Source organism: Nyctereutes procyonoides, unplaced genomic scaffold (genome assembly GCF_905146905.1).
Source record: "Nyctereutes procyonoides isolate TBG_1078 unplaced genomic scaffold, NYPRO_anot_genome, whole genome shotgun sequence".
NCBI classification, from domain to species: Eukaryota; Metazoa; Chordata; class Mammalia; order Carnivora; family Canidae; genus Nyctereutes; species Nyctereutes procyonoides.
The window spans coordinates 44,217,445-44,235,086 of record NW_026575030.1 but is presented as its reverse complement, the minus strand read 5'-3'; the positions used below and the strand labels follow the sequence as shown (position 1 = coordinate 44,235,086).

Sequence of the window (17,642 nt, the reverse complement as noted above, 5' to 3'; positions counted from 1 at the left end):
TTCACTTCCTTTCTTGTAGACAGACACAGTATAGATAAACAGCTGCCATATTTCACCTTGAATAAACTTTATGCCAGTATTTGGGGGGAAAGGATCTCAGATAGTCTCCTTATTTTATATAGCTTAAGTCTTTGAATATAGCACTAATGTTCTGGCTGACTGGCTATCTACAACAGCAAAGTGACCCTAAGTCTTGACAAAATGAGTTTCTCAGAGACACTAAAGAGTTTCTAGTTGAACAGTTATTTACTGAAAAGTCTAACTGACATCAGCAGAAGTCTTGGGGCCAATTTTCCCCTATCAATTTTCTTTCACAAATTTGTCCCAGGTGTCTACCCATTTCTGGCTGTCTCGACTCTGAACCTAGATTAGTTTGTGCAAAAGATGGAATCATTCAGAATAATGCTTATAAGTTTTAGTGGTATTAAGAAACAACTGTCTCTGTGAATAAATAGAATGGATTTTCAGGATAAAATGGTATATCCACAAAAAAAATTCTTTTTAATTAAAAACAATGGGAAAAGGGAGATAAGGAAAAATATCAATATTGAAAAATAATAAAAATGGCAATTGCAATTCAGGCAGCTTCCCCCTCATGCCACACGATATGCCTTCATTAAGGTGTACTCTTTCCGGTTGGTATGGGCAGCCCAGATGAAGAGAGCAGAAGCCATGAACTGTAAGGGAGCTGAAACACACGCCAGGCAGAAGGACCATCCAAATTCACCAGACACATTCTCAGGCAGCTCTAGCTTCTGGTGTAGTAGCTCAATTCCAGCAACATAACAACTCACGGAGCCCAGGGTACACAGACCTTGGGGGAGAACAAAACATAACAAGGTAAGAGCATCGTGAGAGCTTTTCAGGCAGCACGGCAACACTGCGTGTGTTTAAGGATTATGATCCCTCTGTCTCTATGGAGGAGGAAGAGCTAAGTATACTGACAAGCCTCACCTGCAAGGAGATGGAGAATGCCCGTGGCAATGGTGGGATACAAACTTCGGCAGATGCAAGCACAAAATCCAATCACAGCCCCGAAGCACATCAAACCGAGACTAACGAACGGTAAAAGGAACTGGCAACGCCAAAGATCTAATTTTGAAAAAGACAAAAAAGAAATGTTACCTCAATTTCAGACAGTTTTTTCACAATGACAATTTCTTTTATATACTAATTAGATCTTTTCTCAAAAAGTGTAAAAGGAGGGGCCCCTTGGATGGCGCTGTCTGTCAAGCACCCCACTCTTGCTTTCTGAGGCAGGTGGTGACCTCAGCACTGAGCTGGGCTCCTTGCTCAGTGGGCAGTCCGCTTAAGATTCTCTTTCTCTCCCCGTGCCGCTCCCCCACTCATGCTCTTTCTTTAAAATAAGTTTTAAGATCTTTTTTAAAAAGTGGGAAAGGAATACTTTCTTTCAAGTAATATTGAGGTTTCTTTTCTAAAGCAATTGCCCCAAAGGATCCTACCTGGTGAAAGTAAAAGGACACTAACAGTTAACACTTACTGAGGGCTCACTGTGTGTCAAGCACTGCTCTACCTATGCTTGATATAGTCATCCTCCCAAAATCCCTAGGAAGGAAGTACTACTATTATTATTTTTTTTTTAGGAAGCACTATTATTCTCCATTTTATAAATGAGTGAACTGAAGCAAGAGGTATAAATAACTTGTACAAGGTAACACACAGTAAGTGGGAGTGCCAGCACTTGAAGCAAAACTTTCTGGCTCTACATACAAATGAATCTATATCCTTATAGGATCTCAAGGCAGGAATAAGGAAATGAACAGTGATTATAAAAGATCTGTTGAAAGACTATACATAAAGCACAAAGCAGAGGATCGCTGCACTCCACAAATGGCAGCTGTAATTATCATAAATTCCCTCAACATCAGGTGAAGAAAGCCGATGCCTTTACAAAGCATCCCCTTCCATTTTTACATTGTTTTAATTTTTAGTACTATATTAGTCTCAATTCTAAACCAAAGTCTACTCTCTAGTGCTAGTTTTACTTTCTTGAACTACACAGAAGTTTTTTCTCCAACTTCCCTTCAAAGTCTGTTAGTAATAGACTTCTTTCCATATATTCGCAATACAAAATTGAATACCTTGAAGAGCACGGGTTTAACGGCAGGTTACCTATGCAGATTTTTAAGAGAACAGTATCGTAAATGTATTTTCTCCTTCTTAGGATTTTCTTAATAACATTTTCTTTTCTCTAACTTAATGTAAGAATATACCATATACTACAACATACAACATAGGTGTCAATGGAGTGTTTTAGGTTATTGGTAGGGGTTCTGATCAACCCTAGGCTGTTAGTGGTTGTGTTTTGGGGGAGTCAAAGTTATACATGGATTTTTCAATTGCATCCAGGGGTCGGTGCTCCTAACCCCTATGTTGTTCAAGGGTCAACTCAATGCTTCTCTTCATGGCATGGTCAGTCTTGTGAGCAAGCTCCAGTAAGTCTCTACAGCCTAAATGCCAGGTCCAAATCTGAAGACAGTATTTCCTAGTCTGACCATCAAGGAATAGAATAATTCCTAATAAATATTTTCATTTGTTTTTGATATCTACACTTTTGTTGCTACCACCTAAACCTGGATTAACATTTTTGGCAGCCTTGACTCTTGACTCCCATACAGCTTGCAGTCAACTTTCTTCACATACCCCTATCTAAACTCGGGTAACTGAACTGTTTATCTCTAATGCAGGAATTTATTATTCATCCCTATTAAATTCACTTTTTAAAAGGGCCCACTAATAACATATTTGGGGAGATCTGGATTCTATCATCCAACGTGTTAGCTGCTTCTCTCAACTTCACATTTGCAAGTTGGTTAAGTGTGTATCTTAACTTTAAAATGTTATCAACAGAACAGAGTTCACTGGGATACCATTAGAGATCTTATTTCAATTTGATGCGATGTACTGACTCATCCTGTTCCAGTATCAGAGATCAATGAACAGAAAATGTATTTCCTTCCTCCCCCCCCCCTCCACCAATTGTATCACTGAGATCAATGTACATGTACTCACAGGTCCGAAGTAGATCAATCCCACTATTGTGGTTTCCAGGATCAACAAATTTCTCCATGAACTGCTCATTTAGCGTGAAACTCATGCATTTTGTGACATCAAACGACTCTGGAACACGAATAACAATGATTGCTTGTTGTTTTAATCATAAACATTTAACAGAAATCCCTTTCAGTAATTATTCTTTGAAATAAAAATAAAAAGTGATATAGAAAGATGTTCCCAGAGGACAGCAACCTCTTTGGCCTTGAGTGACACATGGGATTACAGATGCCCAGTGGATGCCAATAGTTGTCAGGAGTGGGGTTAAGACATGGGCACAAGAAAGGAAAAAAAAAAAAGGAAAAGTAGGAGCAGCAAAATGAATGAGAATAGATATAGGCAAGAAGACTAGAAAAGAGGAGAAGACAAAGAAATAAATAAGATCTTTAATTTTTCTATCCCAAACCTATTCCCCCCAGCCATCTTCCCATCTCAGGTGATGACAGTTCCATCGTTCTAGTTCCTCACACCAGAAACTTTAGTCATTGTTACCCACATATATCTATCCCACCAGGAAATCCTCAGTGAGCCTATCTTCAGAACCTGTCTAGAATCCAACCACTGCTCAGTGCCACCACCATGGCCTACGTCACAGGCATCCCTCACCTGGGTTTGTGCAATAGCCTTCTGGCTTCCATCTTTGCCTACTGCCTACCTGTTTCAACACATCTGTCCAGGTGACCAGGTCATCTTTTCTCGGCTCAGAGTTCCACCACATTCAAAGCAAAAACCGATGGGATGCCTGAGTGGCTCGGTGGTTGAGCATCTGCCTTTGGCTCAGGGCGTGATCCCAGGGTCCTGGGATCGAGTCTCACATCGGGCTCCCTGCGTGGAGCCTGCTTCTCCCTCTGCCTGTGTCTCTGCCTCTCTCTCTCTCAATCTCTCTCTCTCTGTCTCTCTCATGAATAAATAAATAAAACCTTTTTAAAAAAAAAAAAAAAAGCAAAAACCGAAGCCCTCATCATGCCCAGGGAATCCTGCAAAGTTTGCCCTACTCCCAGAGTAATTTCTGACAGCATTCCCAATCCTCCCCACCTCTCCCTCTGTTCCAGCCCAGTGGCTACGCTGCTGGTCCTTGAGTATTTCAGGCATGCTCCCACCATGAGGCCCTTGCGGTTGTTCCTTCCAACCTAAACGATTCCCTCTGCAGTTTTCCATATAGCCAACTCCTTCATCTACATCAAGTCTTTACTCAGGTGACATCTTCTTTCCTATACTACTGAACATCGGAACTTACGCCCATCACATCCCCTTCTCTACATATTCCAAATCCCTTTATTTTGCTGCATTTTTCATAGCATGCATCATCTTCTACTATACTATAAATTAACTACTGTTTATACTATTATGCTTATTCAGTTTACTGCCTGCACCCCTTATTAGAATGTTAGCTCCCCAGGACTAAAGGTATTTACTTTTTTTTCCCTGACGTACTACATGGGATACGGAGGCATGTAATATTTGTTGAATGAATGAAAAATGATTGGTAAGATTCAAACATCAAATGCTCTTATACTCTCGTAATTAGAACCAGAACATTTTACAATTAATTTCAACCAATCCCCCAACTTTCACCCTCCCCCAAACTACTTTCTTTTTTCCATTATATAATCACAACGATTGTCCTTTTGATGTATGGTAACTGTTGTGCTGCGAACTGAATACAGTGCTTCCCAATAAGTGGTCAACAAAAGTAATCATAAGTGAAAACTAGAAGTTGTTCCTTAGAAAGAGCTCTAGAGTTTCCATTTTAATAACTGAGAATTAAAATTTTTTTTAATGTTAAGAATGTCAGTCGAATTCTATCCTCTAAGACTCACAGGGCAAATGGCAATAACGATCAAAACACAGCTAACACAGAAAGAGATTATCAATTCGTATTTGTTGATTTGATCTGGATACTAATCCTTTTACCAATTACCAAATATTTTAAGTCTCCCGATGTATTTTTCAAATCATTTCCTCATGACATGTGTGAGATAAATAAAAAGAACTTTCCTAAGTACAGAGATTTAAAATGGCTTTCTCAAGATAAGGACAGTCACTTATCCAACCACTATTAACGAGTATCACGCTAAATCACAGAAGTTGGGCAGCGAATGTATGTGGTAGAGAGAGAGAGGAGACAACGTAGGTCTATTTCTTTGGAGAGAAAAAAAAAAAAAAAAAACAACCCACAAACCTGCTTATACATAAGTGGGTCATCATCACAACACTGTTTATTTTTGAGTAGGTGAAATAGACAGAAGTTAAAATAAGAGAAATACCTGTCCTTTCTGGTGGGCTATACCAGTATGTGTTTTGAGGTATAGTGATACACCGTCTCCACAATCCCATGGTGCCATTAAATCGGAAAAGCGCATCATTGTAAGTCTTTTCATCTGCCTCGTCACTGGCAAAGTCGGTCCAGATGCTTTTGTTCAAATCACTGGAGTTTTCTTGAACCGGACTCCGATATTCATACCAGAAGTCTGTGCCAATGGAGGCTGCCATGTAGATGGTGGAAATGAGGCTAAGCACACAAGCAATTACAAATGCTGTAGCAAAACGGTTATCCATTCTGGCATTCAGACTGCTCTGTTTGAAAGTCGGAGAAAGCAGAGAGTTAGACTTCGAGGACGAATACAGATTATTCTGGAAGGAACTCTCTCAAAATCGCCCTTTATCCTGTTCCCCACCCCTCGGCCCTTAAAGCAAAGCGCGCAGTCGTTAAGCGATAAAAACAAATAAGGGCAAGCGTGTTCTTAAGTTCAAAATAAAAACTCATGATCACGAAGGTACTTATTCGATGCTCACATACCCAGGATGCTACGGAGACCGAGGTCTTGCTCTCTAGTCTATCACCTGCACACTGAAACAGACAACACTGAAAACGGACATACACATCACAGGTACGAACGACACACATGCTCGGGGTCAGCGGGGCGCCGGACACCAAGTCTTCGCGACAGTCTCAATTTTCATTCAAGCTGCAGAGCACTGAGGGGGGTTCTCGGGCCGTGGAGTGCGGGGAAGCAGAGACACTGGCTCCTCCCAGATGCCTCCGAGGAGGAAAACCTCCGACGAGGTGGAGGTGGCGAGTCTGGAGCGGTCCGGCGGGGAGCTGAGGGCTGCGGGGCTGCGGGCAAGGCTGGGCCGCCTGCAGCTCCCGGGGCGCCGCCGGGTCTCCGGGTCTCCGGGTCTCCGCCCCTCGCCCCCCCACCCCCCCCCCACCCCACACACACTCTCGCATCTCCGCACCCGCAAACTGAAAGATCCCTCCTCAGCCGGAAAGAAAACTGAATCCGGCAAAAGGAGCGCGCTCGGGGCGCACGGGCCGCCTCGCCCCTGCGGCCGCAGCGCTCGCGGGGCTCGCAGGCGGCGGGGCCTCCGCTCCCGAAGTTGCTCCGGGTTCTCCCGCCCCCGGCCCGGCCCCGTCCATCCCGGGGCCCTCGGTGACCCCCCGGAGGTGCCGGCGCCCAGGGCGGCCGGCTGCCCGGGCCCGGGCCGGACACCCGGCGCCGTCTCCGCGCAGGTCGCGGCCGGGTCGCGGCCGGGTCACGGCAGGTCGCGGCCAGGTCGCGGCCAGGGCCCGGGGCGCCAGGCCCCTCGGGGGAAAGCCCGCCGCGGCGCGGGACCCGCCCCTCCTCAGAGCGCCGCCAACGCCCGCCGGCCGCCGACCCCGCTCACTCACCGCCCATCCTCGGGCCCCGCCAGCTTCCCCCTCCGGCTCCGACCACAGCGCCCTACTCTCCCCGCGCCTTCTCTGACGCACTTCCCTGCAGATCCCGCCCCCTCCATAACTCCCGCGCCTCCGCCTCCGCCTCCACCCGACGCCGGGCCTGGCCCCGCGGCCCAGGGGGCTTGTGGGAGTTGTAGGAGGGACGGACGCAGAGCTGTGGGAGGCGGCGGCCCGCATGGCTGGCGCCGCGCGGTGCACTGTGGGGGTTGTAGTCCCCTGCGGAGGGAAGGCGGGTGCCCCGGAGCGCGCCGCAGCGCGGGTGGAATCGTATGTTTTCTTTTTATTTGTTTATTTTTATTATTAATGGAGAGAGAAAGAGAGAGAGAGAGAGAGAGAGGCAGAGACACAGGCGGAGGGAGAAGCAAGCAGGCTCCATGCGGGGAGCCCGACGTGGGACTCGATCCCGGGTCTGCAGGGTCACGCCCCGGGCCGAAGGCTGGCGCTGCGCTCCACCGCCGAGTCCCCCCTCCCCGGGCGTCCCCGCCCCCCCCCCGCCCCCCCGGGCGTCCCTGGCACCGTATTTTCTAGGAAGGAAGGAACACAGCTGCGCCGACCGAGACGACCTGTCCCTGACCACCGCCAGTCACTGCGTGCCACTGACAAAACAGGTTTCCCAGTCCTGTGCTCTCCCTTGTCACACACCCTACCTCTAACCGTGTCAACAGCAAGAAGATTGCACTCTTGAAATATTAGCCTATTTATGTTCTCTCCCCGTTGAGGCAGATAGTCTTTCTGGTTTTACTGCTGAAGTGTAGACTGGGAGGGATGTGACTTGACGGGCCCGTCTAGAATGGAACGACACTGTTTGGGTTTCGCCTGGCTTACGTCAGTGGCTGCCTTCTCTTCATGGCGAGTGATACTGGTTTTTCTATTCAAGGTAGTAAAGTTTCATTTTAAAACCAATTCCAGTGAAATTCAAGTGTTAAGTTATAATACTGACGATGCCAGATATGTCAAAAAATACCTGAAGTTGAGAAATTGTTTAGGTAGTGTGAAAAAGACTGAATTTGGGGGAATGTGGCCTTAAGCAAAAAAGGTCACGGACAGCCTCAGAATTTGCAGATGGCCATGCGTTCGCGGCAGTAACAGAATGACTCTAAGCCTCCAAGTATTGCACAGAAATTCGTTGACAGAAAGCAGAGACTTCTTCGCCATAGTGTGTGTGGACCCCTGAACATGACCGAGGGCATGTAAATGATGCATTTCTCAACAGATACCTACAGAGACCGCTAACGCAAGGACCAGAAAAGCTCTCAGACCCGAGCCATCCCCAAATGCCTTGCAATTCATCTCAAAGTTGATATTAAATTCCTACCATCCTGACAGATGGTATCTGTTCCTCTGGAGTTATATTTCTTTTGCCTGAGTTGGCCAACTGATACTCGTATCCAGGTCATAAATAAAATAAGGTAATAGCCAATACAATATTAAAATATAACTGGATTTTCACGTAGAATGCCTGATCAAAGGAGAACTTTGTCAGACGCACCAACTAGAGAAAGTGGTGGAGGTACGTAGGCAAAGTGTTTATGTGCAATTTGATTCCCAAATTTGTTTAAATACCAGGAAATATCTTCGTCCATTGGCCTCCATTAGAAATCCCCTACCTTCAGAACTATCTCTCTGGTGAAATCACATGGTAAATAAACCCAGGTAAAAGGGAAGTCTGAAAGAGGAAGAGGAAGACAACACCTCGATTCATAGTCAGGGAAGCTGAGCCCAGGGTGAATAACCGACTTGAATGATGAGGTGCACTGACTAGGTTTGTGACATTAGACAACTTAGATAACCTCTTAAATCTCAGTTTTCTTTTCTCCAAAATATGAGTGCTGATGATACCCCCTTTCCCAAGTGACCATGGTGAGGATTAAATGAAAAAATGCATATAAAATATCCAAACCCAGGGCCTGGGGCATAGTTAACAATCATTAAATTCTTGGTGTTTGCAAATATTTGTTGACTATTTATAATGTTTGGTTAGAGTCATTATAAACAGCATCTAAAAGCCTCTGATTCTCTCTAGAAGCTGGAAATAAGCCATTAATAGAGGTACATGTTCTGCTCACTTCAGCAGGTTTTTGAACCTCTGGACTAACTGCAGTTGACTAGGAAAGACTTGCCACGACCAGATTCCCGGGCTGGGCTCATAGCACACATAACTCTTCATGATTCAGGAGGTAGGTGTTTCTGGGGAAACCTGTAAAGGAAGATGCCGCTTTCATCCATCAAGTTTGCAGAATGTGTAGAGAACAAGGACATATTTCACTCACAACTTAATATGGACCTGCAAGTGTCTGTGAGTTTGAAGTTGCAACCATCCTGCCCACTCGGCACAGAGGACTTGAACTGCCTCGTGACACTATTACCACCAAGCCCATAACCATATTTCTCATTTCTCTCTGCCTCTTGGGTGTTTTCTGTTTTCTGTTTCAGGTGCTTGCTTGTTATGTGGCTAGGCAAAATAAATCCCTAAAAATTAATGGAGTTCATTAAATTTCTGCTTCCATTCCTTACTCTGCTCTTTGGGAAACAGTGGCTGGCCTGACATATTTACACAAATGTTAAGGATGATTTAGTGTAACCAGGTACAGATTATGATATTTAGGTTTAAAAATAAAGTTGAGGGGCACCTGAGTGGCTCCGTTGGTTGAGCGTCAGACTCTTGGTTTCCACTCAGGTCATGATCTCACCGTTGTGGGATCAAGCCCTGAGGAAGGCTTAGTGCTCAGCATGGAGTCTGCCTGAGATTCTTTTCTTCTCCCTCCCTCTCCCTCTCTCTCTTCCCCTTGCCCTGCTTACTCTGTCTCTCAAATAAATAAATAAAATCTCTTAAAAAATAAATAAGTAACTAAGAATAAAGTTGAACTAGACCTCTGGCTTAATTTGTTAATGATGGTTCTAGTTTCAGCAGGAAGGTGTTCTGGTTACACTATATTTTAAATAAATCCAATAACTGAAAATCTAGATATGCAGATATTATAACTTATTTACATTATTGGTTTATGTCATGACTCCTTATGTGAGAATTCCCTTCAATACCAAATTCTCTAATACACTTAAATATTATTTTTAATCACACATTTTTGAAACTAAAAATTATCTTAAGAAAGATACTCCTACATTATGTTTTTTTGCATATGATTTTGTCCTGGTTGTTTTCCTTATAAACTTTGGAATGCAGAAAAGCAGAAAAATAGAAATATATGCAAGTGGTGGGGTTCTAGTCAACAGCCTTCCTCAGAAAAATGTATCAATCTTTGCATTTCCTTGGACCAATTCATTATAGGACAATGGCAAAATTAACCAAGGACAAAGCAGAAAGAAAAATGCATCAAAAATTCCCTTCATTAAAAAAAAAAAATTCCCTTCATTTTAGCAATTTCTGTCAAATACTACACAGACAACAATAGTTGTTTAGATCTCCATGCTTCCGAAGGACAGTGAATGGATCAAATGCAGGTGAGAAGTTTAAATTTAAATTATTCTCTATTTTAATATAATCAATGTGAGTCTTTAGTATGTCATCCTTTCTTTTAAGAAAAAAAGATTTTATTTATTTATTCATGAGAGACACACAGAGAGAGACAGAGACACAGGCAGAGGGAGAAGCAGGCTCCTCGCAGGGAGCCTGATGCAGGACTCGATCCCAGACCCCAGGATCACACCCTGAGCCAAAGGCAGATGCTCAACTGCTGAGCCACCCAGGCGTCCTGGTAAGTGATCCTTTCTGAGTCCTAGGGTTCTCATTCATAAAATAGATATACTGGATGATCAGTAATAATTACTTGAAGCCCTAAAATTTTATGATTCATAATTCTGCTGGTAGAAGAATAACATAACTCCAAAATATCATTGTCATGGAGCTACATGTTAAAGTTTCATTGGGAGATTCGTGTATCTACACCTCCAGCGATGTACAAGAAGACAGAGATTGTGGGAAATGCAGATGGATAAAGGAAAAGAGGAAGGGCCTATGCTTCTGATTAGAAAAGATACAGCCACACAGGCCTTTGCTGTTTCAATGATCAACAATAATCATGGAAAACAAAAGTTGTCTAAAAAGTTTGTGAAAAGTCCGTATTCATTGGGAATAATTCAAAATTCAAGCATGATTCATTCCAGAGCTACAAATATTGACTCTCTGTCGTATGCCAGACACTGTGCTGGGTACCAAGGACACCAATATAAATAAATGCCATTTTTGTTATGCACAACCTAAATCCAGATTTTTTTTTTAAGACTTTATTTATTTACTCATGAGAGACACACAGAGAGAGGCAGAGACACAGGCAGAGGGAGAAGCAGGCTCCATGCAGGGAGCCTGATATGGGACTTAATCCCAGGACTCTAAGATCACGCCCTGGGCCAAAGGCAGACGCTCAACCTCTGAGCCACCCAGACATCCCGCTAAATCCAGATTAAACCAACTATTATGAAGAAGCCTGAAGTATATGTGCCTAACATAGGAACTTCACTTTTGTTTATGTCAATATGGGGGACCAAAGGAAATAATCTAGTGAGGGAACGAGGGGAGGACCCTGGTTAACAGCAAATATGTGCCGCTTAACTTGGCATGATATGTTACATTACATTATACTACACTCTCCAAGTAATTGTCCAAAGAAAAAAAAATCACTGACTCTTAGAACATAAACAGATCTCTTAAACTGGCCTGTTTTAAATGGCCATACACTTTATGATACTTAAGCAAGAAATGGACGAGAGAGGGACGCCTGGGTGGCTCAGCGGTTAAGATCCTGCCTTCGGCCCAGGGCATGATCCTGGAGTCCTGGAATCGAGTCCCACATTGGACTCACTGCGTGGAGCCTGCTTCTCCCTCTGCCTGTGTCTCTGCCTCACTATGTGTGTCTCTTATGAATAAATAAATAAAACCTTTAAGAAAGAAATGGACAAGAGAGTATTTCAAACAAATGAACAAATGAATCACTCTGACCGAGAAGATTAATGAAGAACAAAACACTTTGCTTCATAATCTTTGTCACTTATTCAGGAACACATTAGTAGAGCATATGAATCCTTTCTTTCTGCTGTGCTATTTGCTGCATCATCTGATTGATCCCTACTTAATAGGAGGGATCAGAGTGATTGATGGGAAAAACAGAAGTAACATGCAATAATGCCTGTTAGGGTGGCTGTACTTACACAAAACCTTAGCCGACCTGCGACGTGCGGTAATACATTCACTTCAGCAGGTATCTCACCTTACACTCTCCCCATCTTTGACATTTGACCCGATTCTGAACATATGTCAGGAATTGAGATGCAGAATAAGGAGGGCCCAGACATCTAAGTTAATTCTGAAAGTTTTGCAACCTCCAGGCTAGAAAATTGCAAAGAAGTTCAAGTGTAGAGGTGATTTGAGAAAAAAAAAAAAAGTTAGCCAAAATAATAACAAAGCATGACATATGAAGTTGGTTGACATACATAAATTAGAACAGTGATTCTAAACTTTGGTGTGTGTAAGTATCACCTTGAAGGCTTGTTAAATATAATATGCTGGAGTCCACTCCAAATTATTCTGACTCAGTAGAGCTGGGACAAGGTTCAGAAAACTACAATTTAGGAGTCATCCCTGATGACTCTAATGGGGAAATGTGGCCTGGCACTACTGGTTCAAAACAATGGCTCTGGGAGTCCAAAAAAGACTTCAGTTGGGTAACTCCCATGTGCTAGAGACAGTGAAGAGGTAATAGATGGTCTCTCCCTTCAAGTTGCTCATGATCAGCTCGAGAGGTCAGACACCAAAACAACTAACCATGTAAAATAAGCTAATAAGGACTTAATAAGCAGTATTGTAAAAAGTACTTAGAGAACACAAAGGTGGAAGCAATTATCCCTGCCAGGGATGGAAAGCATAACATATAAAATAGAATATAAAGTCTATTTATATTCTTGTATATAAAATAAAGGATAGTTGAGCATTTTTTTTCTGTAAAAACAATTCTTAAAAGTGGGTGTGTGTGTTGTCATTCAGTTATAAATATTTACACCTTACTCTTTTTTTTTTTTTTTTTTTTTTTGGTCATCACCTTGTTCTTGCTGCCTTTTCACAGGCTTATGATATCTGGTTGTGGTTTCTGAGTTTTGGTCTATGTGTAGCTGATTATTTGTTGTTAGTATCCTCATGTTTATGTCAGAGAGCATTCAAAGTTCCAAAAATGACCGTTGCACCAAGCTTATTTAGAATGATGACTTCCCCTACTTTATCTTGTTGGTTTTTATTGTGGGTTCTGTCCTATAATAGCTTTGCACTCTGAGTTATTAAAAGCCCAGGAGTAGGCTATTTGTTCCCTTTTTTGCCTCAACACACTTCATTTGTTTTCTGACTTGGGTCCCAGGATAGTTGTGATACATGGTAGATATTCTCGTATTGCAACATAGCATAATAATCCAGAGTGACTGTATTATGGTAAAGCAAAACATTTGGTCTACAGCTGCTTCAAAGTTTAGTGAGGAAGTCAGATTCATTTGTGATAGTTTACATCAATAAGTCAACAACGTTTGAATGCTGAAAGAAAATTGAAGGCCTGCAGAATAAATGTAGATCAGATGTTTTCCTCTACAGTATGAACATGAACTTTTTTCCATTTTAAACACTGGTGTGGGGAATTCTTGAGACACGAGAAAAATAGATACAGATATTTAGAGACATATGTAGATATGGTATTTAAATATTCTATGTTGACCCTATCAATCCTTGTCATGTAAATATTGTCCTACTTCAAAGTATTTGACAAAATGAATTATTCTATTAAATATTTAAGGCTTACTCAGTGGGAAAGATTCCTATCCCAGAAATGTCAAAGCATTAATTAGTTTCTCTCATCTGCAGCCTATACTTAGGGAAGGATACGCCCCCTCACGAACAACACAGAGCTGCCAGGGACACAAAAGGAGGCAGAGCCAAGTCATGAATCAAATTCCAAGTGACTTGCTTGGGCTGCCCCAGAGCTGGGGAACCCTCATTATTCCCTGCCCTAGACCACACGCACCTGAGCCTGTGATAACCTTAGAACACATCAGGAAAAAAAAAAGAGCGGGATCACTGTTTTCAACATATGAATCGTGGGAGAAATAAAAATTCAGTTTACGTGTTTATATGTAACAGTTTTACATGTTTAACAATCGTGTTTTTAATCCACTGGCATGCCTTATAGAAAGAAAGATGGAAGGAGATGGAGTCAGTTTCAGATTTTCATTGTCATTTTCCTAATAGGAAAAAGAATAGGTGAGAGAAAAATAGGATAGGGTCCTTCTGATGTTGGCCTGGGTCTTAAGTGTTTTGAAGGTACCCAAGATATTTCTTCTATCTCGCCTGTACCAGCAACTGCATTATAATGTCACTTCCTAGAGGTCTGTCTCTTGCTAGGTCAGTAATCCCCAAAGTGAAGTTCACTGATGTGTGGAGGTACTTAAAAAAAAAACCTAGTAGCTCAAAAGCTAAAAAATCACTGCTGCAGTGGCGAGGTGTGCTGAAGAGATCAGAGGGGACCTAGAGTCGGCTGAAGGATAGTTACTGGAGGATTAGTAGGGAGAAAATCTCCTAATCAAGGATGTTGCCTCACCAAAGGGAACCTCACTGATTGAATTACAATAGCAGGTCAGAGTGTAAAAATAGTAATTTTAAACCTGTGCCTATAAGCTACACAAATAACAAAAATGCCTACAGCTGAACCTCAACGAATACACACTTGCTAATTACACAGGATCACAAAACCAAGAGTTTTCCTAATTAATTCAAATAAACTAGCATTTCCAAAGCACCTACCATGTGCAGGTTACTGTGCTAATGACAGTGGGAAATTGTTACAGACAACAACAGCACGAGACACGTTCGTTCCCAGTCTCTGGAGGATTTTTTTAAAACTCATTGAATGAAACAGAATTGTTTGTGAACTGAAAAAAAAAAAGCCAAAGAAGTGGCAAGAATCTCATACCCTAATTGAAATCATTATGTATGCTCCAGACATTGACTGGTGTGATTTGGGAAATTATTAGTTCACTCTTTCGGCAGCGAAGACTATTTTCCTCACTTTGATGTCATCGTTACCTTAAAATTCTGAAAGAAAGTGGTGTCTTGTATGTGTAACAGAAAGTTAGATCAAAAGGATCTTCAGTGTCAAAAAGAAAAAAGAAGGAAGGATGTCTTCAAAGTAGGTACAGGGGGAAAAAAATTTAATTTGTTTTTTGATTTCTGGATTTAAAGAAACAAACAATACCTTCAAGACAGAAGTCAAAAAGCACCCCAGTCTCCAGGGCAAATGCAAATAAGGAAAACCACACCACAACCACCAAACACCAATCAGGGTGGTGTTCCTTGTAGGCGCCTTCTGAGGATTGGTAGAAACTGCATTTTTTTCATGTCTGTTTTCACGCTTGTCCCAAGATCTCTTAAGGGGTGGGGTGGCCAGGGTGATGGGGAAGAGGCAGCCACTGTATAAAAAAGAAGCCGCCTTGAGATTTCTTCTAAAATTGTACAAAAACTCCCTAGATAAGAAAATAGCAGATCTGGGGCTGCTGCTATCTGGTGATGGACCCAGAAGCGACGCCAGTCTATTTGGATTATTTCGAGGCTACAAGCGACAATCCTGATGTCGAGGCCGCCCACTCGCACAGTCCTTACACGTCTGTCTTCCTTCCCATCTTCTACACGGCCGTGTTCGTGGCCGGAGTGCTGGGGAACCTCGTGCTCATCGCTGCCCTGCACTTCAAGCGGGGCAGCCGAAGACTGATTGACATCTTCATCACCAACCTGGCGGTGTCGGACTTCGTCTTCCTTGTCACGTTGCCCCTGTGGGTGGATAAGGAAGCATCCTTCGGGCTGTGGAGGACAGGCGCCTTCCTGTGCAAAGGCAGCTCCTACACCATCTCCGTGAACATGCACTGCAGCGTCTTCCTGCTCACCTGCATGAGCCTCGACCGCTACCTGGCCATCGTGCGGCCCGCCACGTCCAGGAAGCTCCGGCGGAGAGACTGCGCGCACGCCGCCTGCGCCCTTGTGTGGCTGGCCTCCTGCCTGCTGGCCTTGCCCACCGTCCTGTCCAGGGAACTCACCCTGATCGAAGAAAAGCCATACTGTGCAGAGAAGAGGGCCACTTCCACGAAACTGACCTGGGCCCTGGTGGCCCTAGTTTTGACCTTCTTTGTCCCCCTGGTGAGCATTGTCACCTGCTACTGTTGCATCGTGAGGAAGCTGTGTGCCCATTACCAGCAGTCGGGAAAGCACAACAAAAAGCTGAGGAAATCCATAAAGATCATCTTCATTGTCGTGGCGGCCTTTGTGCTCTCCTGGCTGCCCTTCAATACTTTCAAGCTCCTGGCCATCGTGTCTGGCTTGCAGCAGGAAGTCTACTTTTCCTCAGCTTTTCTCCAGCTGGGCATGGAGGTGAGTGGGCCTTTGGCGTTTGCCAACAGCTGTGTCAACCCTGTCATTTACTATGTCTTTGACAGCTACATCCGTCGGGCCATCGTGCGCTGCCTGTGCCCTTGCGTCAAGAACTATGACTTTGGGAGCAGCAGTGAGACATTAGACAGTCACCTCACTAAGGCTCTCTCCAACTTCATTCACGTAGAGGATTTTACCAGAAGGAGGAAGAGGTCTGTGTCACTCTAGCTGACTGTGACAATTTAAGCTCTGTTGGTGGATTGGACAGTTAATTCGTATCGGCAACAAAGAAAGGGGGAAGTATTGCTGATGCTACTCATGTTGCCTGGTAAACACAGGGAAGGGTTCATTTTTAAAGCAATGACTGAAAAGCCCTGCGTTCATGGATATAATTGGATCATATGCTGGTTTGGGGTTTTTGTTTGTTTGGGGTTTTTTTTAGAGCGGCCTTCTTTGACTCTCGTCAATCGTAAAATACACGTAAAATACGACTCCTAGGGTCCTTGAGTTCTGGCCGAAAACTCCTTTCTTCACAATTGCCTGTGCACATTCAGGCCTTTTCCTCTCCCAAGAACCATGGTACCTTGATCCACTCCACCCTTCACATCAGGCTCCTATTGGACTACATCTGAAAGATTCTCCCGATTTTCATCTGATGAGAATTGTGGTGACAACGCAGGTAGCAAAAACTGTACCTGTGGCCTGTAGTGAATTGTTACTGAGTAACAAAGTAAGAGTCTGGCCTTAATCTTTAAAAGTGTGTTTATTGATTCCTTACTGTCTCCTAGTGTCATCTTTCACCCTGTGTCATTCACAATAACTCTGGACTGGCAAAAAAAAAAAAAAAAAAAAAAAAAAAAAAAAAAAAAAAAAAACCTCATGGGAATAAAATCACTTTGTATTCTGTTTATGATTCAGGACTTACTTTATGGTCTGGTCTTCTAGAGTATTTTCACCAGAGGGCATAGGACAAAGTTTCCTTGTAAGATACATTGGTAAACATGTATCTCATTATAATAGTACAGTAACTATTTTTCAATAGGGTTTTACTACGTTCTTTTGTTTTCATTGACTTAATAAATTAGGATATGACTTTGCTTTAATTACATGGTTTTAATTACCCAGTTATTCAGTTATCAAATGAAAATGTTAGTACTAACATAATTGGAGGGCATCAAATGCTTAGCTACACCATCATGTGGGTTATCATTTTGTATTTTAATTAAAATGTTAGTGCTACACATTCCCTGTAGCATTATTTGCTTGCTATATATAATTTCAAGACCTGATTCAGTAGTATAGAAAGACAGGATGCTCTGTGTTCAGCTGAAGTTAAAAATCCATAATGAAGGTGTCATTGGTGTTTTATGCACATTTTCCAACCCCAGAGACTTTCCTGAATTCTTTCACCTAATAAATATTTACTGAGTCTACTTATAC

The 17,642-nt window shown here is 43.0% G+C and overlaps 2 protein-coding genes across 8 annotated transcripts; one reads left to right on the top strand and one right to left on the bottom strand.

The window, feature by feature from the left end:
• Nucleotides 1–288: 288 nt before the first annotated feature.
• On the bottom strand, nt 289–6,840 carry CLDND1 (claudin domain containing 1). 6 transcript variants are annotated; one of them, XM_055316515.1, is made up of 6 exons: nt 6,749–6,798; nt 5,876–5,926; nt 5,343–5,652; nt 3,034–3,141; nt 955–1,092; nt 289–814 (listed from the first exon to the last, which is right to left on the bottom strand). In XM_055316515.1, exons 3-6 carry the CDS (start codon nt 5,632–5,634, stop codon nt 594–596), a joined length of 759 nt encoding a protein of 252 aa, XP_055172490.1. In that variant the 5' UTR covers nt 5,635–5,652; nt 5,876–5,926; nt 6,749–6,798; the 3' UTR covers nt 289–593. The 6 variants fall into 6 exon arrangements, with proteins under 6 accessions (XP_055172490.1, XP_055172486.1, XP_055172489.1 ...); XM_055316511.1 differs by having other exon boundaries at nt 5,876–5,919; nt 6,749–6,792; XM_055316514.1 differs by having other exon boundaries at nt 5,876–5,941; nt 6,749–6,786.
• Nucleotides 6,841–7,312: 472 nt separating this feature from the next.
• GPR15 (G protein-coupled receptor 15) lies at nt 7,313–16,937 on the top strand. 2 transcript variants are annotated; one of them, XM_055316261.1, is made up of 3 exons: nt 7,313–8,306; nt 8,868–8,973; nt 15,309–16,937. In XM_055316261.1, exon 3 carries the CDS (start codon nt 15,348–15,350, stop codon nt 16,428–16,430), a length of 1,083 nt encoding a protein of 360 aa, XP_055172236.1. In that variant the 5' UTR covers nt 7,313–8,306; nt 8,868–8,973; nt 15,309–15,347; the 3' UTR covers nt 16,431–16,937. The 2 variants fall into 2 exon arrangements, with proteins under 2 accessions (XP_055172236.1, XP_055172237.1); XM_055316262.1 differs by lacking the exons at nt 7,313–8,306; nt 8,868–8,973 and adding an exon at nt 12,750–12,771.
• Nucleotides 16,938–17,642: the final 705 nt, after the last annotated feature.